Source organism: Schistocerca nitens, chromosome 5, assembly GCF_023898315.1.
Source record: "Schistocerca nitens isolate TAMUIC-IGC-003100 chromosome 5, iqSchNite1.1, whole genome shotgun sequence".
NCBI lineage: Eukaryota > Metazoa > Arthropoda > Insecta > Orthoptera > Acrididae > Schistocerca > Schistocerca nitens.
The window spans coordinates 781,943,165-781,969,970 of NC_064618.1; the positions used below are offsets into that span (position 1 = coordinate 781,943,165).

Genomic DNA, 26,806 nt, shown 5'->3' on the forward strand with positions numbered 1-26,806 from the left:
AAGGCATGTTACAAAAGAAGAATTTTCATGAAGGGAAGGGTGAGTGCACTTGACAATGTGAGATCTAAATTAATCAGTTATTTCTCTCTTCAAGCAGGTTGCCATTGGAGTTGAGTGTCCCTACTGACTGGAAACAAGCACAGGTCAGTCCCATTTATGACAAGGGTTGAACATAAGAAAACTATGGGATTATATCATGTGAAACCCAACTCGCTCCATTTGTTCATCCACAAGACCCAGAAGGGGCAGATAATGATGCTATGGATGATATCATCCTCCTTGATTTCTGGGAGGCATTCAATACAGTCCTGCACTATCATCTAATCAACAAAATAAGAGCATACATAATATCAGACCATTTGAGTAACTGGAGTGAAGAGTTTCTAGCAAATAGAATACATCATATCATTCTTAATGGAGACAAATCTTCAGATGTAAAAGTCACTTCATGTGCCTCCCAAGGGAGAGACACAGGACATTGCTTTAATCAATATGTATATAAATGAGATGATGTTGCATACAGATTAGATGCAAAGCTAGAAAATTGAACTGAAATCCAGGAAGACCTGCAGAGGATCGACATTTGGTGCAGGGATTTGGAGACAACCCTCAACATAAACAAATGTGATATATTGTGCATAAATAGACAAAAAGACCCATTATTCTATTATTATACAATTGCAGAAAAATCACTAGAAGCTGACACATCCACAAAACATCTAGTAGTGTGCGTATGGAGCGATATGAAGTGGAACAACCATATAAAACTAAGTGCATGGAAGACAGATGCCAGGCTGAGATTCACTGGAAGAATCCTCAAAGGAAGTAGCTTATGAAACCCTCGTCCAACCAATACATACATAGAGCTCATCATCCTGTGATCCAACCAATGTAGGACTCATATAAGAAATAGAGAAGATCCATTGAAGGGTAGCATGTTTCAATACAAGCTCATTTAGTAAGCACGAAAGTGTCACAGAGTTGCTCAACCAACGCCAATGCCAGATGCTGCAAGAGAAGTGTTCTGCATCACACTGAGATTTCTTGTTAAAATTCTGAGCATGTACATTACTACAAGAGTTCAACCAATATATTGTTTCCTTTTAAATATTTGCTGTGAAAAGACCTTGAAGATAAAATGAGGGGGGTGAGCCACACATAATAGCAGCAATGGACATGTATTGATGAAGCAGTTATAACATGCACATGCAGCTCTTCCATGTGTGTCTATTCTGTGACACACAATAATATGCTGTTTCATTTTGTGGTCTCCCAAACTATACTTGATCAGTATTGTAGCTTTGACTATATTACTGAATGAGTAGCAGAGTTACATCGTGGTTACTATTAATGTGGTGCAGAGCCCATTCTGTTTACATGTTAGAAAGCCAATTTCTCACTCACAAATGTTTTTGCATTTTTTTAAGTTATTTTTTCAAATCCACAATACAGAGCGTGTCTTTTTATAACAGTGCTGAGAGGACAATATAAACTATGTAACATTAATCTCACTGCACTGTGTAGAATCCCTCTGCTTTTTGGGATCAACTAATAATCCTGAAAAATAAACGGAAAATTTCTTATGTCTTTATTGCTGTTTCATTTGTTTCATCAATTTAATTAAAAATTATTAAACTACTCTTGCAAGACAATAGCACTGAATAGTCACTAGCCTTACAATGCTGCCTTATGCAGGGATAGTTACACAAATATTATCATGTTTTAATTTGATTGATAGTTCAACTGGAACCACTTCTGCTCTGAGCAATGTATTCAAATATCAACCATTTCTTGTTGTTGTTGTTGTTGTGGTCTTCAGTACTGAGACTGGTTTGATGCAGCTCTCCATGCTACTCTACGAGGTTTGTCTGGAAAATACGTATAAAAGTTGAATAATGTCTTTATGTTACAAGCTGCAGTCATCGCCAGGTGGGACTACTGCTGTAATCAATCCCATCAACGCTCAGTTTGAGTCAGAGCACTTTGCGTGAAGGTGGGAGTGTGTGGCAGCTTGTTGACAGTTACCCTTTTTCACCTGCCGTTGGCATGGAACTCTCACTGATTGAGGAACAGCGCGTCAACATCAAGTTTCTTGCAAAGCTAGGCAAGAATGGCCGTGAGATTTTTGAGTGTTTGAAACAGGTTTACGGGGACAATTCTCTGAAGGAACCAACCGTGAACAAGTGGATAAAAAGGTTCCGGGATGGCCGAAAAGAAGTGAACGATGACCCTCGCCCAAGACCCCCGCTGACATCGAGTCCCGATGCAAATGTTGAACGAATTCGGGCATGTGTTCTTAAAGACCGTAGATTGACAGTCAGAATGATTGCTGATGAGCTGTCAATCCCCAAAACATTCGTTCATGAAATCCTGACACAAAAACTTGAAATGAAGAAATTGTGTGGGAAAATCGTACCAAAGCTCTTGACGCCAGAACAGAAAGCAACGAGGGTTGAGTGCTATGAGGATAGGTTGGAAGCAGAGGAACCAGGGGACTTTCTCAACCGAGTCATCACTGGAGACGAGTCCTGGTTTTACGAATTCGATGTGGAGCTCAAATCTCAAAGCAAGGAATGGAAACTAGCAGGAGAACCGAGAACAAAAAAGTCGCGAAAATCAAGGTCCAATGTGAAGACAATGTTGATTGTTTCCTTTGATTCTAGGGGCATTGTTCACAAGGAATTTGTCCCTCCCGGCCAGGGAGTGAACGGAAATTTTTACGTTGAATTTCTGACACGTCTCAGAACTCGTGTGACCCGAGTTCGACTGGAATTGGCAAAAGGGGGCAGGTGGATCCTTCATCACGACAATGCGCCCGCTCACACGTCGCTCGTTGTGCGCAAGTTTTTGGCCCGAAGCTCAATCACAGTGACAGACCACCCGCCTTATTCACCCGATTTAGCCACGTGTGACTTCTTCATGTTCCCGAAATGCAAAATGGTGCTTCGGGGGCGGCACTTGGGAGATGTGGAAGCCATCAAGGTGGAAACGACACAGCAATTGAACAACATCACAACCGAAGACATTCAGCAATGTTATCAACAGTGAAAACGGCGTTGGCAGAAGTGTATCGGATCTCAGGCCGAGTACTTTGAAGGAGACCAAATTGTAATACCTGAATAATTGTAAAATAAAGTTATTATTCAACTTTTATACATATTTTCCGGGCAAACCTCGTATTCTGTGCAAGCTTCTTCATCTCCCAGTACCTACTGCAACCTACATCCTTCTGAATCTGCTTAGTGTATTCATCTCTTGGTCTCAGTCTACGATTTTTACCCTCCACACTGCCCACCAGTGCTAAATTTGTGATCCCTTGATGCCTCAGAGCATGTCCTACCAACCGATCCTTCTTCTAGTCAAGTTGTGCCACAAACTCCTCTTCTCCCCAATTCTATTCAATACCTCCTCATTAGTTATGTGATCTACCCATCTAATCTTCAGCATTCTTCTGTAGCACCACATTTCGAAAGCTTCTATTCTCTTCTTGTCTAAACTATTTATCGCCCATGTTTCACTTCCGTACATGGCTACACTCCATACAAATACTTTCAGAAACGACTTCCTGACACTTAAATCTATACTCGATGTTAACAAATTTCTCTTCTTCACAAACGATTTCCTTGTCATTGCCAGTCTACATTTTATATCCTCTCTACTTCGACCATCATCAGTTATTTTGATCCCCAAATAGCAAAACTCCCTTACTACTTTAAGTGTCTCATTTCCTAATCTAATTCCCTTAGCATCACCCGACTTAATTCGACTACATTCCATTATCCTCGTTTTGCTTTTGTTAATGTTCATCTTATACCCTCCTTTCAAGACACTGTCCATTCCGTTCAACTGCTCTTCCAAGTCCTTTGCTGTCTCTGACAGATTTACAATGTCATCGGCGAACCTCAAAGTTTTTATTTCTTCTCCATGGATTTTAATACCTTCTCCGAACTTTTCTTCTGTTTCCTTTACTGCTTGCTCAATATACAGATTGAATAGCATTGGGGAGAGGCTACAACCCTGTCTCACTCCCCTCCCAACCACTGTTTCCCTTTCATGCCCCTCGACTCTTATAACGGCCATCTGCTTTTTGTACAAATTGTAAATAGCCTTTCGCTCCCTGTATTTTACCCCTGCCACCTTCAGAATTTGAAAGAGAGTATTCCAGTCAACATTGTCAAAAGCTTTCTCTAAGTCTACAAATGCTAGAAATGTAGGTTTGCCTTTCCTTAATCTTTCTTCTAAGATAAGTCGTAGGGTCAGTATTGCCTCACGTGTTCCAACATTTCTACGGAATCCAAACTGATCTTCCCCGAGGTCAGCCTCTACCAGTTTTTCCATTCGTCTGTAAAGAATTCACGTTAGTATTTTGCAGCTGTGACTTATTAAACTGATAGTTCGGTAATTTCACATCTGTCAACACCTGCTTTCTTTGGGATTGGAATAATTATATTCTTCTTGAAGTCTGAGGGAATTTCGCCTGTCTCATGCATCTTGCTCACCAGATGGTAGAGTTTTGTCAGGACTGGCTCTCCCAAGGCTGTCAGTAGTTCTAATGGAATGTTGTCTACTCCCGGGGCCTTGTTTCAACTTAGGTTTTTTAGTGCTTTCTTAGCTTTAGTAAATTATTTTCCAGTCCCAGAAAGTAGGTTTGCTTTGAGAGTTACAGGGCAATAGCTTTTTCATCTTCTTATTCTGCTAGGTGCCCACTACTAGGTCATTACTAGGTCACCATCATTAATAGCAGATAATTTCAGATGGCAAAATAATTTCTGTTGCATCACACAGGTGCATGTCTGAAGGATTATTCCCAAGGATAGTCAGACTGCACAATATTATTATTTCTCCTTTGTGCTACATTCACTTGTAAAGAGGGCATCAGTTATTAACACAATTTCAAATGGAACTTTAATGCCCACTGCTACTAATGAAGTTTAATCCAATTTAACAGACATCATACATCTGTCAAGTTTCCTGTCAGGATTGAAAGAACATAGGTTTCTGGTTTTATATAGGTTGCTTGATTAAAAGGATAAGGGCTTTGTGTCTCTATGTTGTTACACAAATATTTTTTTTTATATATTTAATGAAATATATTAGTGTGCAACTTGAAATTTTTGTGTTGATCTGATACCAATTTCCTTGCAGGAGTGGCCGTACTTGTTCTACATGCTGAAAACTGGTTTTGTTGCAGTGTTCCATTTTTGAACAAATCTGGAATTATAAATGTTTGTAACTCAGTTTTTGCGAGATGATTTTGAGATTGTTGCTCTTTTTTTTCAGTGTCATTAATAACTAGTACAGAACAGACAAAACTACTTTTAGTTAGAAAGGAACCAAGAGAGACCACTTTGAGAGAAGCAGGGAATGAGAAGAATCTCAAGCTATGGCCCATTCTGATTCACAGATCTTGTCAGTTGCTGCTACCCAGGGAAATGATGATGGACTTAACAGTAGTTTAGTTGCTGTGCCTAACAGTCAGAGAGTGTTCCAGCTAGTGATGTTACTGCTGAAAGTCAGTAAGTGAAAATATGACCATTGCGATTTGTTTCAGCCACCTGAATCTGTTGATGGTTGTTGTGCATCAGCAGATCCTCTCCTTGCTTCCACAACTTGTCCTGCTCTGTTTGAACAGCAGAGTGTTAGGTCAGTTACAAAATAGGAATTTGATCAGTCTGTCTCTGAATTACTACTGGCCATGATGGAGCAAAAAAAGAGTAACTGCGAGAGGATTCAATAGAAGACTAGAGGCCAATGGAAAACAGTTTGAACAGATGGAGGTTAGTAGCAAGAGTAACAACAGAGGGTTAAGTAGGGAGTTATCAGAGAAGACAGAAAATAGTGTGAAATGACTAGATGAGAACTTAGGGGAAAGTACAGAAGCAAATGCAAAGAAATATATAGATAAACTGGAGACAAATGCTACTATCTTACGGGATCAAATACATGGTTTAGAACAAATCTGTGAATCAGTTAGTGAGATTACAGGGGAGCTTACAGAATTGGGTGCACAATTAAAGGAAAAATTACATAGGGAATTTCACTGTAGAATTTCTAATTCTAAAGTCAAATTACTACTTGCAAAAAGTTAGTCAGTTTCAGTTTGTTATTAATGTGTGAACCAAGCCTTTGGAAAATAATTTACAGCATAGAAAGTGAAACGAATTAAACAGAACTGTCAGAGATTTGACAGATTATCTATTACTGACAATCAAGAACAATTTTTTTAAGTCATGGCTCATTTTTGGGAGGTTTGGAAAAGAATTTTGAAGGAAGAGAGAAAGATTAGAATTTACTGTTCCATCAACAGTGCAGTCATTAGAGATGGCACACAAGCTCATTACAAAAGGAGAGGGAACGAAATCAACCTACCCTCTTCACATGAAACATCACACCATTTGCCTGGAGTGATTTTAGGAAATCATGGCTAATTTAACTCTAATGTCTAGATGGGGATTTGAACTTCCGTCCTCCTGAATGTTAATCCAGTGTGCTAACTACTGCTTTGTATTGAAGAAGAGTTTAAGCAAACTGAGAAGAAGTTTGTTGAGTTATTTTCTTCAGTTGCTTAATTAGCGGATAACGCTGAGCAGAGCCCTAGTGATACAGTCCCTGTCAGGGCGAGGGAGTCAGAAGAAGTAGGATTTAAAGAGGGGCAAATGGAGATTAATAGGACAAGAAGAAAATTCATGCAAGAGGTAAATACGGGACTGTCAAAGGTTGAGGAGGAAATAGGTAATGGTGTTGGTCAAGGTCCATCCCATAATAAAGGACTTGCACCTAATGATAAGGTAGACTCATGCTACAAAGATGAGTCAGATCCTTTGTCTCATAAGAGGAAGAAAATACATCCTAGTTCTTGTGAGTTTCATCACGACAATGAATGCAGTGAGTCTATGTCTAGTTTTGACTATAATCATATTTCTTAACTGTAAAAAAGTGTCTAGTACTTAGAAATTCAACCATTGGTATTCATCCTCCCACTTGGTTGGAGCACTTTGAGTTTTGACTTCCACCTACTTGGCCTGACACTCACAAGATTTAACTTTTGTAGGGTTACTTGGAAGATAAACCTACTATACATATGTGCACTATGATTAGAAATTGTGAATCATACAAAGAGTTTAGCACTTACTCTTGTCTGCATATTGGTCTGAGACAACACAAGACAGGGTCAAATATAGTGTTCTACTTATGCAAAATTTTAACATTTCTGGATGTTGCAGGCCTGCAAGATTATTTGAACATATTTTGTTCAAAAATCAATTCCTATATAATAATCCTTATACAATCCTTACAGTCCTGCTGAAATGATTCATATTTGTCTTACAAACTTCCTTCACATTCACATCAAATAATTTTTGCTGTAATGTGAAAGAATGACTTCAAGGGTTTCCAAAGTTTGCTTCAGATGTTAGAGTATGGCAGTGGTGATGAGAATGGTCATGGGATGATAACCAATTCGTTTATTCAGATTCTAAGACACAATGAAACAGAAATTATGATTTTGGGCAATATGATTCACGATGTGACAGCTATGACAATGTGAAGTGGAGGCATCAGGATAAAGGACAATATCGCAATATAAATAGTGATTATAGAATTTGGAGGAGCAATTGGAATGTTACACATTTTGATAATTACACAGGCAACAGAGGTAATGACAGAGACAGTCATGGGAATGATAGTGATTTGAGGTCCGAAGATTGTGGAGGTCCAATCACCTGATCAGCAGAATAATATCCATGCAGAGAACCCATTGCCAGGTGACTAACAACTGCAGTTTGCAGCTGTATCACTTACTGTGAGTACGACAAATACTGGTTTGAACAATTGAGTGTGTTGAATTCTGAAGATGTGGTGGAGCTTTTGCTTGATGAGAGACAGCAGGAAAACGTAAATTGTTTAGCGAGTCCATGCTTCAAGTAGATATTAAGGAAGTTACTTTGTCTTGTACTCTTGATACCGGTAGCCTAGTGTGTTCAGTGAGGCAGACTTTCAGAGGTGTGAAGGTGTAAGTTCATGGCTTACTCTTCCTTTATGGCAGACTAAGATGGAGGAGGCAATCCTTGGAAGGAGTACTGAAGTGAAGAAGGAGGGTAAGAGGTTTTCTGTGAATTTTGTGATTGTGACAATGTTAGCAATTGACGCAACAATAGGAGTTGATTTTTTGTCAATTCACCAAGCAATGATGGGTTTGGATCACTGTGAAAGTGCTGCTGAAGTATAATGGTAAGTACAATGTGTGATTAGGGAGGAGGGTTTGTACCACTGTCTTACATTTCTCACAAGGTCTATGTGATCTGTTGTAAATGAGGGTATGGCAAATGCAATTTTTGTTAATGGTGAACAAGAGACAAGAAATAGGATTGAGTGTACGGAGGAAGCAGATGAGATAGTGCAAGGAAATTTGTCTGTGGTACTGCATCATGACCGTCCAGTATTTCCTGAAAACCCTGTACTGTCAAGGGATTTTTATATCCATTAAAATTTAAGGAACATAAGATATCCTTTGTCAGACCATATACTATACCAGTAACCTACAAGGAAAGAGAGATGAAGCAAAAACTGAGAAAATGTTGCAGCTATGTGTGACTGAACCTGCTGCCAGTACTTATAATAGTCTGTTGCTAGTTGTGCCAGAGGGATGTGGCATGAGGTTGGTGTTGGATTTCAGGCAAATTAATACAATTGTTGGACCATAAAATGATAGACCACTGAAATTAGATGACTTATTGCAAACTGATCTGAGACATAGCTACAGATTGAGCAGCATCCTTCACATTGGAAGTTCAAAGATTCTCATGTTATGGCAGTCGCTATTTGTTTTGCAAGCTACTTTTCAGGTTGAATAATGTCAGTTCCACTGCATTTATCAGAAGTTTCAATAGCATTCTTCAACTAGATTTAAAAAGACGATGACAACCTAGACTGTGTCTTACTTGCAGAAGAGAGGTTGAAATGTAACAATATCCACTAAATGGTTTCAGAATGAGGGAGGGGATTAGAGGAATCCCTTTCACCTTTGATCCCTTCTGCTTGCCCTTTGTCCTTTTGTGCTCTTGTAGTTCAAGCTGAGGAGTCTCAGAGCAGCCATTTGGAACTGAAGAGGAGTGTGTCACTCTGAAGCCTGCTGGCTGTTTGATGACAACTTCACACTACTAGTTTTTGTATGTCCATCCTTGTGATTGAAGGTTTGACGGACTTTATATGTTCACCTATGTTATAAAATGGAACACCAAAAGCCATCCTTATGATATTATTCATTATTTGGCTGTCACTTTCTGTGCTTCAGTGCGCCATCTCCAGGCCTTAGCTGATGTAGACAGGGTTAACACCATCCAGATATGAACTGTTTTTCACACACTGCATGTAACAATGATGTTGTGTCTCCAACTATCAACTACTACAGTTAGTAGTTGACGGTTGGAGATACAACATCAGTTTTACAGGTAGTACAGTTGGTAGCTGATAGTTGGAGACCCAACATCATTGTTAAATTTAGTCTCTGAAAATTAGTTCATAGATGCTGGCCACTGATGAATTGTGTATACAGAGGGAATTAACCCCCTGAGCATCAGTTAAGGCCTGAAGACTGTGCACTGGAGCACCAAAACTGGTAGCCACACAATAAATAACATTGTAGGATGGCTGTATGTGTTCCATTTTATTACATACTTCACACTACATCTCATCAGATGTATTCTCTAGTGAATCACCAGGGGTCACAAGAGAAACATAAAGGAAGGGGGGGGGGGGCAAATTACTTTGGGGCTATTCATAAATGTTTGTTGCTGTTCTTGATTATCAGTTTACCTTTGGTGATGGTAGTGAAGCTCTGATGTGGGTCATGCTTTTCTTTTCTTTGTGATACAGTTGAGGTTGAGCACAAGCAATAACCTTCATGGCCTGCAGTCTACTGGCCACTGGTTGTCCAGTATTCATTTCTGATGGTTGAGAAACGACCGGTAACACCCAGCCCCATGTGCAGAGATGTGGAGCGAGTTACAGGAAAGGGGTAAAACCTGATTTGGGGAATTTGGACAGCAGTCGCTCAATTAAGAAGACTGTCAATGGACCAGTAATGACAGATTTTCAGACAGTGTTTCGTGTGTTTACATTTTGCAGCATGCAGTGCAGCTGTAGTGGTTATAAAGCTAAGTACTGACAAACTTATTTGTGCACTGTTATACAGTTATTAAATTTAATAGTTTTCAGCGGTGCTGCTTGTGGAGAAAAAACGATTTAATAAACTTTCGGAAACATTCACTCGCTGTGTTTTTTCGAGTTTTCTGTGGGTTGAAGTTGTTTAGCAAATTTCGTGCTCTAGTTTTCAGCTGTCATTTCTTATTGTTTTTAGTGAAATATTTCAGTAAAATTTTCATTCTCTGTTTTAACTTCATTGAGTGTTCTAGTGGCCGTTTGAATTTTTTGGTTTTAGCTAATAATTTTGTGAAGCATTGTTGGTATTGGTATTAGCTGTGGTGTAGTAGTATTAATACAAGGATTTTGAGACCACTATTGTTAGTTCTATAAATAGTTCTACTGGTGTGACTGAACTTTGGTAATGTAGATGTATATATTTTTTTTTAGTAACTGTGAAATTTTACCATGAGTGAGAAGTGTGGGCTCTGTCATAGGTTTGTGAGTAGTGGGTTACGGTGTGGGATTTGTTCAAAGTATTTTCATTGGTAGGAATGCAGTGGGGAAGCCAGTGGGCATTCTAGCGAGATCCTCTCCTGGGAATGCTGAATCTGTAGTAGAAATAAGTTGATAGAGGAGCAGGAGCGTAAGAAGTGTGCCCTTCAGGTGCAGTTACAACGTGCAAAGGAGGAGCTAGATAGGTTGAGGAGGGTGAAGAATGGTGGGGAATGGGAACTAGCAGTTGGCAAGAAGGCAGGTAGGAAGAGGAGGTATTCAGACAGTTATACTTTGTGTATATGCAATAGATTTGACCAACTGTCAGAGTTGAGTGGAGAGGAGCCTCGTGTAGCTTAGATGTAGGGAACATGCAGCAGTCCTCAGCAGTTAGGAGGCCTAGGTCAGTTGCAAAGCCTAACAGAAAGAAGAAGGTTCTGCTGCTAGGTAGTTCCCATGGTAGAGGTGTGGGCCAGCAGTTGCAGGAAGTGTTGGGGAGTGAGTACCAGGCACCAGCTTTGTGAAGCCTGTTGCAGGATTGGCTCAAGTGACGGACAACATAGGGGAGTTACGTAGGAATTTTACAAAAGAGGATAAGGTAGTGATAGTGGGTGGAGCAGGGAACAGTCTTGATAGGGACGGGGAATATGATGTGGATGGTGACCTGGTAAAGATAGCTACTGAAACTGGAGGCACTAATGTGCATTTTATGCAACTGTTTCAGCATCATGATCAGCCTCATCTTAATGCAGCTTTTAGGCGCATTAACATGGGGCTGGGAAGAATGCTGATGGCAGAGGGCATGGGTCACATCTCGGTGGTGCCAGTTGGGTCTATCAGTACATCGGGTTTCCCTAGGCATGGCCTGCACGTCAATAGGTATGGGAAGGGGAGGCTGGCAAAGCTTTTAGGTGACAGTGTAGTGGATGGTGGTGGTGGTGGTGGTGGTGGTGGTGGTGGTGGTGGGATCACCCATGGAAAAATTCCTGTAGTAGTTGGTGTTAAGAGCTGCATCTTTTTTTAGATGGAAGTCAGCTGATAGGTATACCTGCTTAAAGGAAGTCCCTCTAACTACGAGCTCACCTTCAGAGGATGTAATGTTTCTAAGTAGAGAAGGAATTAGCATATTTCATCAAAATATAAGTGGTATTAGAGATAAAGTTAGTGAACTGCTCATAGATGTTGACTCTGAAATTATTATATATCAGAGCACCACTTAAATAATTTGACAATTCAGAGGCATCCTTCATCAGGATACAGATTAGCTGGCTGTTTTCCAAGGAGTTCCTTACAGGGTGGGGGAGTGGCTATGTACGTAAAAGCAGTATTCCATTTGAGTCCATAGATGTATCATGGCACTGCACTGAACAGATATTTGAATGTTGTGTATGGCCAGTTGAACTAAGCGAAACTAAACTTCTAATTGTTGTTTATAGGTCCCCTAAATCAGGCTTCAGAGCATTTGTGTTCAAGCTAGAGAGGGTACTTGATGCACTTTGTAGGAAGTACCAGAAATTAGTTGTATGTGGTGACTTCAATATAAATTTTGTATATGATGGTGCAAGAAAAAGGATGTTGGTAGATCTCATAAATTCATATGATCTGATGCAAACAATGTTTTTTCCAACTAGGGTGCAGGAGAACAGTAGAACAGCCACAGACAATATTTTTACTCATTCTTCGTTACTAGATGGGTGTTCTGTTAGTAAAAGGGTGAATGGCCTTTCAGGCCATGCTGCACAAATTTTAATACTAAAAGGCTATAGAACTCAAACATATGTCACATTCAATTACAAACTATGTAGGAAAGTTAATCCAACAGCAAAAGAGAGTTTTTTAAACCTTGTCAAGGAACAAGAGTGGCAGGATGTTTATAGTGCCGATGACATAGTTGATAACTACAATGCTTTCCTTAACACATTTCTCATGCTCTTTGAGAGTTGCTTTCCATTATAACAGTCTAAATGGGGTACTAGCAGGAATAGGCAGCCCGGGTGGCTTGACTAATGTGATAAGGATATCTTGTAGAACAAAGCGGGAATTACATCAAAATGTTAGAAGTAGTCACAATCAAGCTGCAGTATCCCATTACACACATTATTGTAAGGTGCTTAAAAATTTTATTAGGAAGGCAAAAAGTATGTGGTATGCAAATAGAATATCTAATTCAAAGGAAAAAAATAAAACCATATGGTCAGTTGTGAAAGAAGTGTCTGGTCAGCAGCACAAGGTCAACGACATAAAGTCAGTTCGCAGTAGAAATATTTCTTCCGTTACTGATAAATCAGATATATGTACAGTATTTAACAATCATTTTCTGAGCATTGCTGGTGAATTAAATAAAAATTTAGTTTCTACAGGGAATTTCTTGGCAAATGCCTTTCCGAGATTGATGTCTGAAATATTCCTCTGCGATACAGACAAGAGGGAGAGTCAATAATTAAATCACTGAAGACTAAGGACTCTCATGGTTATGATGCGAGTGCCTAGCAAAATATTAAAGTACAGTGCTGCACATGTTAGCCCTGTAGTTAGTGATATTTGTAACTTTTCCTTTAGGAATGGTGAGTTTCCTGAGTGAATAAAGTACTCAGTGGTAAAGCCACATTATAAAAAGGGAGAAAGGATAATGTAGACAATTCTAGGCCTCTTTCTGTGCCATCAGTGTTTGCTGAAGTTATTGAAAGGCCTGTGTGTGTAAGGATAATTTATCATTTTATATCACACGTTTTGCTATCAAATGTACAGATCGGCTTTAGAAGTCATTTAACAACTGAATATGCTATATTCTTGTTTCTCTGTGAGGTACTGGATGAGTTAAGCAAAAGGTTTCGAATGCTAGGCATATTTTTGATTTAACTTAGGCATTTGCTTGTGTTGATCACAAAATATTGCTCCAGAAGTTGGACCATTGCGGGATACGGGGAGTAGCTCACAATTGGTTCACCTCTTACTTTAGCAACAGACAGGAAAAGGTCATTATTCACAATGTTGAGAGTGGCTGTGATGTGGGGTCTCAGTTGGGTACTGTCAAGCAAGCGTGGGAGCAGAGGGGGGGGTTACAGATCAGCAGTGTTTTGGCACTGATGTGCTTGCCACTAAAATGCATTTGCACATCTGACGACATGGTGGAAAGAATGCAGCAAATGTTTGAGTGCAGTCCACGAAAGTCTGTTTGTCGTGTAAGCAGGGAATTGTCAGTGCCTCATATGACTGTCAAGTGAGTGTTAAGGCATCATTTGCTCTATACACTGGCACAACAATGTACACCAATTTCTCGATGACACTTTGCCTCAATGCTAGAGAGGGTGCATGAGACGCTGCCCTGCATTCGTGGCCTAAGATTTCCAGATGTGACCCCATGCAATTTTTTTCTTGTGGTGATATGTGAAGGGAAACATTTTCATCTCCTGTTTACCTTGTGAAATAGAAGAGGTGGAGAACAGAATAACAGATGCCATAACTTCTTTAAAAGCAGATACATTGCATAATGTTCATGAATTTAGCTATCGTATAGGTGTTATTCGGGCTGCTGCTGGTGGACACATAGAGCATCTTTGATAGTGTAGCTACAACTTCAAGTGTTCGTGAGTATTTTGCAACCTGTCCAATGTTTGTAGTATGTTTTTATTGATAAATATGGAGGTTTGAAATCAGGTCATTATTTTTGAAACACCCTATATAATGCCGTATATCATAAGTGAATGAAAATAAACAAAGTAGAATAATTTTTTTGTTCGACTATCACTTATTGCAGATATTGTTCTAATAGTAAATATAGCAGTACTCAGTTTTTGAACAAGACTCTGAACATGGGATTTCTGTCATAACATAGCATCTATCTGGAACCCTGGAAATTTTATTGTTCAGACTCACTGATCACATGCCCATCTTGTTTAAACAAGTTGAATTGCATGATAAAAATGGTAAAAAAATGGATGTCACTGAGATTTAGCATCACTTTATTTTCTACAAGCCATGAACTTATGAACTGGACTATTTGATAGAATGTCCATATTGCAATCTACATCCTTTACTGTCAAGCTAGTGTCATCACCAAACAGAAATATTTTAGATTCATCTGTCATATTGGAAGGCATGATATGCCTTCTAATATTTAAAAATGAATATTTATTTTGTTTGTCTTCTAGGTATTTAGCAGCAATAGGCAGCCTGGGTGGCTGACTAGTGGGACAAGGATATAATGTAGAACAAAGCGGGAATCATATCAAAATGTTAGAAGTATTCCCATTACATACAGTATTGTAAGGTGCTTAAAATGTTATTAAGAAGACAAAGTGTATGTGGTATGCAAAGAGAACAGCTAATTCACAAGATAAAATTAAAACCATATGGTCAGTTGTGAAGGAAGAGTCTGGTCAGCAGCACAAGGTCAATGATACAAAGTCAGTTCGCAGTAAAAATATTTCTGTTACTGATAAATCAGATATATGTACAGTATTTCACAATCATTTTCTGAACATTGCTGGTGATATAAATAAAAATTTAGCTATTTAGCTTCTACAGGGAATCCTATAACTCTCTTGGCAAATGCCTTTCCAAGATTGGTGTCTGAAATACTCCTCTGTGATATAGACAAGGGGGAGATTGAGTCGATAATTAAATCACTGAAGACTAAGGACTCTTGTGGTTATGACGTGAGTGCCTAGCAGAATATTAAAGTACTGTGCTGCACATGTTAGCCCTGTATTTAGCCATATTTGTAATTTTTCCTTTAGGAATTGCCAGTTTCCTGAACCATTAAAGTACTCAGTAATAAAGCTGCTTTATAAAAGGGGAGAAAGGGATAATGTAGAGATTATAGACCTGTTTCTATGCCATCAGTGTTTCCTAAAGTTATTGAAAAAGCTATGCATGTAAGGATAATTGATCATTTTATATCACGATTTGCTATCAAATGTACAGTTCGGCTTTATAAGTCACTTAACAACTGAAAATATATAGTCTCTTTTCTCTGTAAGGTACTGGATGGGTTAAACAACAGGTTTCAAACACTAGGCATATTTTTTGACTTAACTAAGGTGTGTCGTATTCATGATCTATGGAACAAGTATTAATCTAATCTAATCTAATCTAGACATCTAATCTAGACAGTGAGGTCATCTGTCTCATTGGATTAGGAAAGGACGGGGAAGGAAGTTGGCCGTGCCCTTTCGAATGAACCATCCCGGCATTTGCTGGGAGCAATTTAGGGAAATCACAGAAAACCTAAATTAGGATGGCTGGACACGAGATTGAACCGTCATCCTCCTGAATGCAAGTCCAGCGTGCTGCACCATTAACTAAGGCGTTTGATCACAAAATATTGCTCCAGAAGTTGGACTATTACAGAATACGGGGAGTAGGTCACACTTGGTTCACCTCTTACTTTAGCAACAGACAGCATAAGCTCATTATTCACAATGTTGAGATGTTGAGAATAGCTGTGATGTGGGGTCTGAGTGGGGTACAGTTAAATGGGGGGGGGGAGGGGGGGGGGTACCCCAGCAATCAGTTTTGGGGCCACTCCTGTTCCTTATCTATGTAAATGATATGCCCTCTAGTATTATGGGTTTATCTAAAATATTTCTGTTTGCTGATGACACTAGCTTGGTAGTAAAGGATGTTGTGTGCAACATTGGCTCAATTTCAAATAGTGCAGTTCATGACCTAAGTTCATAACTTGTCGGAAATAAACTCATGCTAAATCACAGTAAGACTCAGTTTTTACAGTTTCTAACACACAATTCAACAAAACCTTACATGTTAATTTCACAGAATGGGCATATGATTAGTGAAACTGAATAGCTCAAATTTCTAGGTGTTAGATAATAAGCTGTTGAAGAAAGCCCACCTTCAGGATCTTGTTCAAAGACTTAATGCTGCCATTTTTACTATTCGAACGGTATCTGAAGTGAGTGATCGTTCGACATGAAAATTAGTCTACTTTGCTGATTTTCATTTGCTTATGTCGAATGGTATTATATTTTGGGGTAACTCTTCCCATTCTAAAAGGATATTTTTGGCTCAGGACAGGAAGTTTGGGCAATATGTGGTGTAAGCTCACGAACCTCTTGTCAACCCCTGTTCACGAGTCTGGTTATTTTGACATTGTCCTCTCAACATATATGTATTCCTTATTCTTGTTAACAATATTAGCTTATTCCCAAGAATAAGCAGCTTTCACTCAGTTAACACTCGGCAGAAAGCATACCTGCATTTGTAAGGACTTCTGTAACTCTTGTGCAGAAAGGTGTGCAGTATACTGCTGCATCCATTTCCAAAAAGCTACCACTTGAATTCAAAAGTATTAGCAGTAATCCACACTTTCAAATCAAAACTGAAGAGTTTCCTCATAGGTCATGCCTTCTATTCTTTCAAGGAGTTCCTTGAAAAGCCAGCCAGTGTGGCCGAGCGGTTCTAGGCGCTTCAGTCTGGAACCGCGTAACCGCTGGTGTCGCAGGTTCGAATCTTGCCTCAGGCATGGCTGTGTATGATGTCCTTAGGTTAGTTAGGTTTAAGTAGTTCTAAGTTCTAGGGGACTGTTGACCTCAGCTGTTAAGTCCCATAGTGCTCAGAGCCATTTGAACCAGTTCCTTGAAAAATTAAGCTGGTTCTTGTTGTATTGTTGATGGCATTTACTTAAACTTGTGGACTGACTTTTTTCGGGTTCATAAACATTTATTTTTATCTGTTATTACTTTTATGTTGTAATTTCATGTACTGACATGTTCCATGACCTGGGAGATTTGCTCCTCAATCACAGCTCTTAAAAATTTGACAATAAATAACAGTCAAATAATAAATCACAGAAAAATGAATTGCAGCAGCATGAGGACAGAAGGCACACCACAACAGCATGTGTCCCTGCACTAGAACAGAGTCATTAGGTCCCCTGGGGGGTTAAATGGAAACTGTGGCTCTTTCAACAGTGATGCACCACAAACAGGTGTGTCCTCTGATGTAAATAGTCATGTGATGAAGCCGCACATAGAGTGCATCACATCCAGCAACTCTCTCATCCAAGGGCTCATAAGTGTCTCAATAAAAGATGACATTGTAACTCACAAGGGAGACAGCATATTGTACAATACTGTAGTTTCGCACAAGTGTCATACTGAAGTACAGCAACACATAATGTATCTCTGTTGAAAGTTTGTGGAGATGCACAGAGTCTATGAATCAATGAAAACTAGTTATGAAAGAATCAGTGCAAATGGGATTTGTGGGTAGATTAAAATGAGATGACTTATAGTTAATAATGTTTTGCAAGGTAGAAATAAGAAGCCACAATGCTAAAAACTAGTTTTTATTGTGAATACATGCAATTTCCCCCCCATGAACCATGGACCTTGCCGTCAGTGGGGAGGCTTGCGTGCCTCAGCAATACAGATGGCCGTACCGTAGGTGCAACCACAACGGAGGGGTATCTGTTGAGAGGTCAGACAAACATGTGGTTCCTGAAGAGGGACAGCAGCCTTTTCAGTAGTTGCAGGGGCAACAGTCTGGATGATTGACTGATCTGGCCTTGTAACATTAACCAAAACGGCTTGCTGTGCTGGTACTGCGAACGGCTGAAAGCAAGGGGAAACTACAGCCGTAATTTTTCCCGAGGACATGCAGCTTTACTGTATGATTAAATGATGATGGTGTCCTCTTGGGTAAAATATTCCGGAGGTAAAATAGTCCCCCATTCGGATCTCCGGGCGGGGACTACTCAAGGGGACGTCATTATCAGGAGAAAGAAAACTGGCGTTCTACGGATCGGAGCGTGGAATGTCAGATCCCTTAATCGGGCAGGTAGGTTAGAAAATTTAAAAAGGGAAATGGATAGGTTAAAGTTAGATATAGTGGGGTTTAGTGACGTTCGGTGGCAGGAGGAACAAGACTTTTGGTCAGGTGATTACAGGGTTATAAATACAAAATCAAATAGGGGTAATGCAGGAGTAGGTTTAATAATGAATAAAAAAATAGGAGTGTGGGTTAGCTACTACAAACAGCATAGTGAATGCATTATTGTGGCCAAGATAGACACAAAGCCCATGCCTACTACAGTAGTACAAGTTTATATGCCAACTAGCTCTGCAGATGATGAAGAAATTGAAGAAATGTATGAAGAGATAAAAGAAATTATTCAGGTAGTGAAGGGAGACGAAAATTTAATAGTCATGGGTGACTGGAATTCGTCAGTAGGAAAAGGGAGAGAAGGAAACATAGTAGGTGAATATGGATTGGGGGGAAGAAATGAAAGAGGAAGCCGCCTTGTAGAATTTTGCACAGAGCATAACTTAATCATAGCTAACACTTGGTTCAAGAATCATAAAAGAAGGCTGTATACCTGGAAGAATCCTGGAGATACTAAAAGGTATCAGATAGATTATATAATGGTAAGACAGAGATTTAGGAACCAGGTTTTAAATTGTAAAACATTTCCGGGGGCAGATGTGGATTCTGACCACAATCTATCGGTTATGAACTGCAGATTGAAACTGAAGAAACTGCAAAAAGGTGGGAATTTAAGGAGATGGGACCTAGATAAACTGAAAGAACCAGAGGTTGTAGAGAGTTTCAGGAAGAGCATAAGGGAACAATTGACAGGAATGGGGGAAAGAAATACAGTAGAAGAAGAATGGGTAGCTCTGAGGGATGAAGTAGTAAAGGCAGCAGACGATCAAGTAGGTAAAAAGACGAGGGCTAATAGAAATCCTTGGGTAACAGAAGAAATATTGAATTTAATTGATGAAAGGAGAAAATATAAATATGCAGTGAATGAAGCAGGCAAAAAGGAATACAAACGTCTCAAAAATGAGATCGACAGGAAGTGCAAAATGGCTAAGCAGGGATGGCTAGAGGACAAATGTAAGGATATAGAGGCTTGTCTCACTAGCGGTAAGACAGATACTGCCTACAGGAAAATTAAAGAGACCTTTGGAGAGAAGAGAACCACTTGTATGAATATCAAGAGCTCAGATGGCAACCCAGTTCTAAGCAAAGAAGGGAATGCAGAAAGGTGAAAGGAGTATATAGAGGGCGATGTACTTGAGGACAATATTATGGAAATGGAGGAGGATGTAGACGAAGACGAAATGGGAGATAAGATACTGCGTGAAGAGTTTGACAGAGCACTGAAAGACCTGAGTCGAAACAAGGCCCCGGGAGTAGACAACATTCCATTAGAACTACTGATGGCCTTGGGAGAGCCAGTCATGACAAAACTCTACCATCTGGTGAGCAAGATATATGAGACAGGCAAAATACCCTCAGACTTCAAGAAGAATATAATTATTCCAATCCTAAAGAAAGCAGGTGTTGACAGATGTGAAAATTACCGAACTATCAGTATAATAAGTCACAGCTGCAAAATACTAACGCGAATTCTTTACAGACGAATGGAAAAACTGGTAGAAGCGGACCTCGGGGAAGATCAGTTTGGATTCCGTAGAAATGTTGGAACACGTGAGGCAATACTAACCTTATGACTTATCTTAGAAGAAAGATTAAGAAAAGGCAAACCTACATTTCTAGCATTTGTAGACTTAGAGAAAGCTTTTGACAATGTTAACTGGAATACTCTCTTTCAAATTCTGAAGGTGGCAGGGGTAAAATACAGGGAGCGAAAGGCTATTTACAATTTGTACAGAAACCAGATGGCAGTTATAAGAGTCGAGGGGCATGAAAGGGAAGCAGTGGTTGGGAAAGGAGTGAGACAGGGTTGTAGCCTCTCCCTGATGTTATTCAATCTGAATATTGAGCAAGCAGTAAAGGAAACAAAAGAAAAATTCGGAGTAGGTATTAAAATTCATGGAGAAGAAGTAAAAACTTTGAGGTTTGCCAATGACATTGTAATTCTGTCAGAGGCAGCAAAGGACGTGGAAGAGCAGTTGAACGAAATGGACAGTGTCTTGAAAGGAGGATATAAGATGAACATCAACAAAAGCAAAACGAGGATAGTGGAATGTAGTCAAATTAAATCGGGTGATGCTGAGGGAATTAGATTAGGAAATGAGACACTTAAAGTAGTAAAGGAGTTTTCCTATTTAGGGAGTAAAATAACTGATGATGGTCGAAGTAGAGAGGATATAAAATGTAGACTGGCAATGGCAAGGAAATCGTTTCTGAAGAAGAGAAATTTGTTAACATCGAGTGTAGATTTAAGTGTCAGGAAGTCGTTTCTGAAAGTATTTGTATGGAGTGTAGCCATGTATGGAAGTGAAACATGGACGACAAATAGTTTGGACAAGAAGAAAATAGAAGCTTTCGAAATGTGGCGCTGCAGAAGAATGCTGAAGATTAGATGGGTAGATCACATAACTAATGAGGAGGTATTGAATAGAATTGGGGAGAAGAGGAGTTTGTGGCACAACTTGACTAGAAGAAGGGATCGGTTGGTAGGACATGTTTTGAGGCATCAAGGGATCACAAATTTAGCATTGGAGGGCAGCGTGGAGGGTAAAAATCGTAGAGGGAGACCAAGAGATGAATACACTAAGCAGATTCAGAAGGATGTAGGCTGCAGTAGGTACTGGGAGATGATGAAGATTGCACAGGATAGAGTAGCATGGAGAGCTGCATCAAACCAGTCTCAGGACTGAAGACCACAACAACAACAACAACAACAACAACAACATGCAATTTACTATATAAACTGCCGCCAGAATTGAGAAATACATAGGGCCATGAGGTGCTTATATGATAATGATAAAATAATAGTTTTACAGGAATAAGGTATGGCAAGTGGGAACAGTAATAATATGAACTTTTGTCTGTATGCTAAGTTATCTTGGCTTGTGCCAAGGATCCTGAATGTGGAACTGGAGCTGTATGCACAAGTTCAACAAAGGAGACAGGGACATAAAAATTAACTTTTATTTTGAGCTTCCTTTCCATCAGAATAGAAATAATGAATATCACCTTAGACAAACTATTAGTTACAAGTCGACATTCAACCTTTTTTTTCCTACTGTCGCAGTAGAAGACTGAACAATATTTCAGTTAATGCTACCACACAATACTAATGCCTAAGAAAGTAAGTTAGCATAACATGACTTTGTGAAAAAGGATCAAAGGAACATCTTTGGTTTCATATGTTGTTAAATCCCCACTGTGCTCAAAATGAAGCGCACATCCACAGAACGTGATATGAGCAACACACTGATTTTTGTTATCTTCGAATCAAATGCCTATTCTGCACAGAGATTGACGTTTTCCTACACAGACAGTGCAATTTCTGTGTAGAAGGAAATCTACACTGTCATTCACATTGATTGCTCATTTCTTTTTCTTTCTTTTTTTCTCATTCATTTTCCCTTCACTCAGTCATATTAACTTTTGGCACTAGTGTCATAAAATTTGCACACTAGTCACATTAAGTCTATAAATGGAGTAACTGCATGCAATATAATTTGTAAAAATGAAAGTACAATGCTCACCTCAAAAAATTTAACAAAAGCACTGCATTTATATAATGCAGAGTGCTGAGATGCAAACTCCAACAATGACTCTGCACACTTCCTCCTTTCCTCAATGACATCATCTTCAAACCTGTAAATAAAGACTGAAAATCTTTCTGTGAAAATATTTAAACTGATGGATTTAATGAGAAAAAAGTAATACACACCGTCCAAAAAATTTTGCTTTCACAAATGGTGGAAAAGTGTCCTTCAGATACAGCTTTTTATGTTTTATCTGCAGTTGGTTATGAAGTTTCTTGAAGTCATTGTATCTCTTCCATACAACTGTCTTTGCCAATGCCTCAGGAGATGACTCTGCATAAACCTATTTTTTTTAATAAATAAATAAAATGAGAAACTATTTACACATTTAAACAAAATACCAATGAAAGAATAAAATATTCAACAATCTAAATTTCTTTAATACATACTTTTTACTGCATTTTAAGAAGAGACAGAGACAGAGAGAGAGAGAGAGAGAGAGAGAGAGAGAGAGAGAGAGAGATGATGCGCCATGAAGGAATTATCCGAATGGGACAGAAATCTGTAGATATGCTGTACATGTACAGACAAACAAAATTCAGAAAAATTGGACAATTTATTAAAGAGAAAGAGCTTCATAAATAACACACAACACTTTGATCCACCTCTGGTCCTTATGCAAGCAGTTATTTGGTTTGGCATTGACCAATAGTGTTATTGGATATCCTCCTGAGGGACGTCATGCCACATTCTGTCCAATTGGCACGTTAAATAGTCAGAACCCTGAACTGGTTGGAAGGCCCTGCCCATAATACTCTAAATGTTCTCAGCTGGAGAGAGATATGACGAGTTTTACTGGGCAAGGTACGGTTTGGCAAGCATGAAGGCAAGCAGTAGAAACTCTCACCATGTGTGGGCATCATTATCTTGCTGAAATGTAAACACATAATGGCTTGCCATTAAGGCCAACAAAATGAGGCATAGAATACTGTTAATGTACTGCTGTGCTGTAAGGGTGCCACAGATGATGTGCAGAGGTGTCCTGACATGAAAAAAAGGCTTCCCAGATCATCATTTCTAGCTGCTGAGCCTTGTGGCAACATCAGATTAGTATCCCAATGTTGTCCAGGGCATCTCCAGACAAATCTTCAGCCTGGAATCTCATTGACTGGAGTAGAATTCCTTCAGTGATGAGAGCCCTGATAACCAGGGAAGGTGTGTCTGGAGATGCCCTGGTCAGTGGTGGGATACCAACTTGACCGTTGCCTGTCGTATGGCCCAACAGCCAGGAGTGATAGTCAGGGGTATCATTTCATTTCGTAGCAGAACTCCTTTGGTTGTCATCTGTGGCACCTTTGGTTGTAATCTGTGAAATTCTAACAGCACAGTGGAACACTGACAATATTTTATGCTCCATTTTATTGCCCTTTATGGCAAGCCTTCCAGTGCTTAAATTTCAGCAAGATAATGGCTGCCCACATACACACAGCGCAAGCTTCTACTGCTTGTCTTCATGCTTGTTTGGGGCATTATTGGTAACACCTTCCTACCATCATGGTATTTTCATGATCTGACATGTCAACTGTCCATAATTTGGCACAATGTCACTCATTAGAACATCCAACAATTCTATCAAAAGTATGCCAAGCTGAATAATTGCTTGCATAAGGGCTAAAGGTGCATTATCGTGTTATTGACTTGCTCAATTTGTGGAGCTCTTTTTCTTGAATAAATCCTCCAATTTTTTGAGATTGTAATCATTTGTTTGTCTGTACGTCTACATCACGTCCACCAACTTCCATCCCATCCACATAATTCCTTTGTGGTGTGGTTCTTTACAAAAAAAAAAAAAAAAAAAAAAAAAAAAAAAAAAAAAAAAAAAATAATAATAATAATAATAATAATAATTTAAAGAATCTTAGAGTGTATTTTGTTATCAATTGTGGTACAAAACAATCGGTATTCACAGATGAACAAGATTGATACTAAGAAGGCACAAGTGGTAGTCAAAAAATTATAGAACTATTGTTTTGTTTGTTTGCAGGTTAATTATTTTGTACTTTTCTTGGTCCCATTACATAGAAAAGCAGCTATGTGTACGGCACTGGACAAGTCGATTTATATGTATACAAGTGAAGGTGAATTAAAAATAATGTATTCCATATTTTAAAATATTCTTAAATGAGTACAAGCAGTGACAGTGTAAATATGAGTTGCAAAATTTACAAAAGGTTTTGATATCAGTATTTGCTTTCTAGTTTTTGAGAATTTATCCTATGTGGGAAGTATAGTTTTGGTACAGGGCTCTGTTGATTTATGTAATACTTGTACATAAGTTTTATTGTGTCTAATAAAGTGATCACAGATTTCACAATTTTTTCAAATCTATTTGGTTTAAAGAATACAGAAGTTTCAAATGAAGATACATGGCAAAGGAGAAATAACAGAGATTGTAAACAATGTTTTATCCTAATCTCAAGGTTTGCATCCATATATGATTCTAATGGCTCTTTTTTGCAGTTTGATGTTCTGACAGGTGCTTACGTTTTACCAAAATGTGACCTCATATTTTAAGGTGAGAGTGAAAGTCAGTGTGAAATGCATTCTTTGGTATTCTCTCTTAACAACACTAGGATTTTAGTGAGCAAAAAGAAGACAGGAGGTCTTGCCCAGCTTTTCATAAAGATACTGAATGTGTTTCTTTTTGCAGTCATAATCCAAAGAAATTGATTTCTTTACTGTTAACATCTGGTGCATTATTTACAAAGAGAAATGCAATGTAGATATCCTTGTTCAGAACATTGTGAAATTTTAAGTTGTTTTAATAATAAAAATATCACGAGGTAAGCTTTTGGCCAAAAGGCCTTCTGCAAAATTTAGATAAAACCGACACACACATACGTTCATGCAAACGCAACTCTCACACACGACAGCTGTCTCAGTCTTGCCTCAGCAGCCAGACAGAAGTCATGTGTGTGAGAGTTGTGTTTGTGTGAATATGTGTTTGTTATTTTGCCTAATGCAGAAGGAAGACTTTTTGCCAAAAGCTTATTTGTTTAGCGTCTTTTGTTGTACCTCTCTCTTACTCAGTATCTCCACTACATGGTGAGCAGCAATCTATCCTTTTCATAATGTTATTATTCCATCCTGGGATTTCCACTGTTTAATAATAATAATAATAATAATAATGTACAAAGTAGATCCTAAATTGATACAGTTCCTAAACATAGTAATGAAAAATTGGAAAACCACACTTAATATCCAAACAAATTCAAATAATATCACATCACAGCCAATACAGATTAAGCGTGGAATATACCAAGGAGACTCATTAAGTCCTTTCTGGTTCTGCCTTGCTCTGAACCCACTATCCAACATGCGAAATAATACAAATTGTGGATACAATATTACTGGAACATACCCAGACAAAATCACACATCTGCTATACATGGATGATCTAAAACTACTGGCAGCAACAAATCAACAACTCAACCAATTACTAAAGATAACAGAAGTATTCAGCAATGATATAAATATGGCTTTTGGAACAGACAAATGTAAGAAAAATAGCATAGTCAAGGGAAAACACACTAAACAAGAAGATTACATATTGGATAACCACAGCGACTGCATAGAAGTGATGGAAAAAACAGATGCTTATAAATATCTAGGATACAGAAAAAAAATAGGAATAGATAATACAAATATTAAAGAAGAATTAAAAGAAAAATACAGACAAAGACTAACAAAAATACTGAAAACAGAATTGACAGCAAGAAACAAGACAAAAGCTATAAATACTTATGCTATACCAATATTGATCTACTCATTTGGAGTAGTGAAATGGAGTAACACAGACCTAGAAGCACTCAATACACTTACACGATCACAATGCCACAAATATAGAATACATCACATACATTCAGCAACTGAAAGATTCACATTAAGCAGAAAGGAAGGAAGAAGGGGATTTATCGACATAAAAAACCTACATTATGGACAGGTAGACAATTTAAGAAAATTCTTTATAGAACGAGCAGAAACTAGCAAAATACACAAAGCAATCACTCATATAAATACATCGGCTACACCACTGCAATTTCATAACCACTTCTACAACCCTTTAGATCACATAACATCAACAGATACGAAGAAAGTAAATTGGAAAAAGAAAACACTACATGGCAAGCACCCGTATCATCTAACACAGCCACACATCGATCAAGACGCATCCAACACATGGCTAAGAAAAGGCAATACATACAGTGAGACGGAAGGATTCATGATTGCAATACAGGATCAAACAATAAACACCAGATATTACAGCAAGCATATTATTAAAGATCCCAATACCACAACAGATAAATGCAGACTTTGCAAACAACAAATAGAAACAGTAGATCACATCACAAGTGGATGTACAATACTAGCAAATACAGAATACCCCAGAAGACATGACAATGTAGCAAAAATAATACATCAACAGCTTGCCTTACAACATAAACTTATAAAACATGTTCCCACATACAAGTATGCACCACAAAATGTACTGGAGAACGATGAATACAAATTATACTGGAACAGAACCATTATAACAGATAAAACAACACCACATAACAAACCTGACATCATACTCACCAATAAAAAGAAGAAATTAACACAACTAATCGAAATATCCATACCCAATACAACAAATATACAAAAGAAAACAGGAGAAAAAATTGAAAAATACATCCAAC

General features: G+C 38.6%; 1 protein-coding gene across 1 annotated transcript in view; it reads right to left on the reverse strand.

The window, feature by feature from the left end:
• LOC126259648 (ribosomal protein S6 kinase delta-1) overlaps positions 1-26,806 on the reverse strand; it is a 207,463-nt gene that overhangs the window by 167,964 nt on the left and 12,693 nt on the right. Inside the window, exons 2-3 of the mRNA XM_049956580.1 lie at positions 22,253-22,410; positions 22,065-22,176 (exon numbers count right to left, since the gene is read on the reverse strand). Of these exons, the coding sequence (XP_049812537.1) occupies positions 22,065-22,176; positions 22,253-22,410 (270 nt within the window). The remainder of the gene's footprint in view (positions 1-22,064; positions 22,177-22,252; positions 22,411-26,806) is intronic.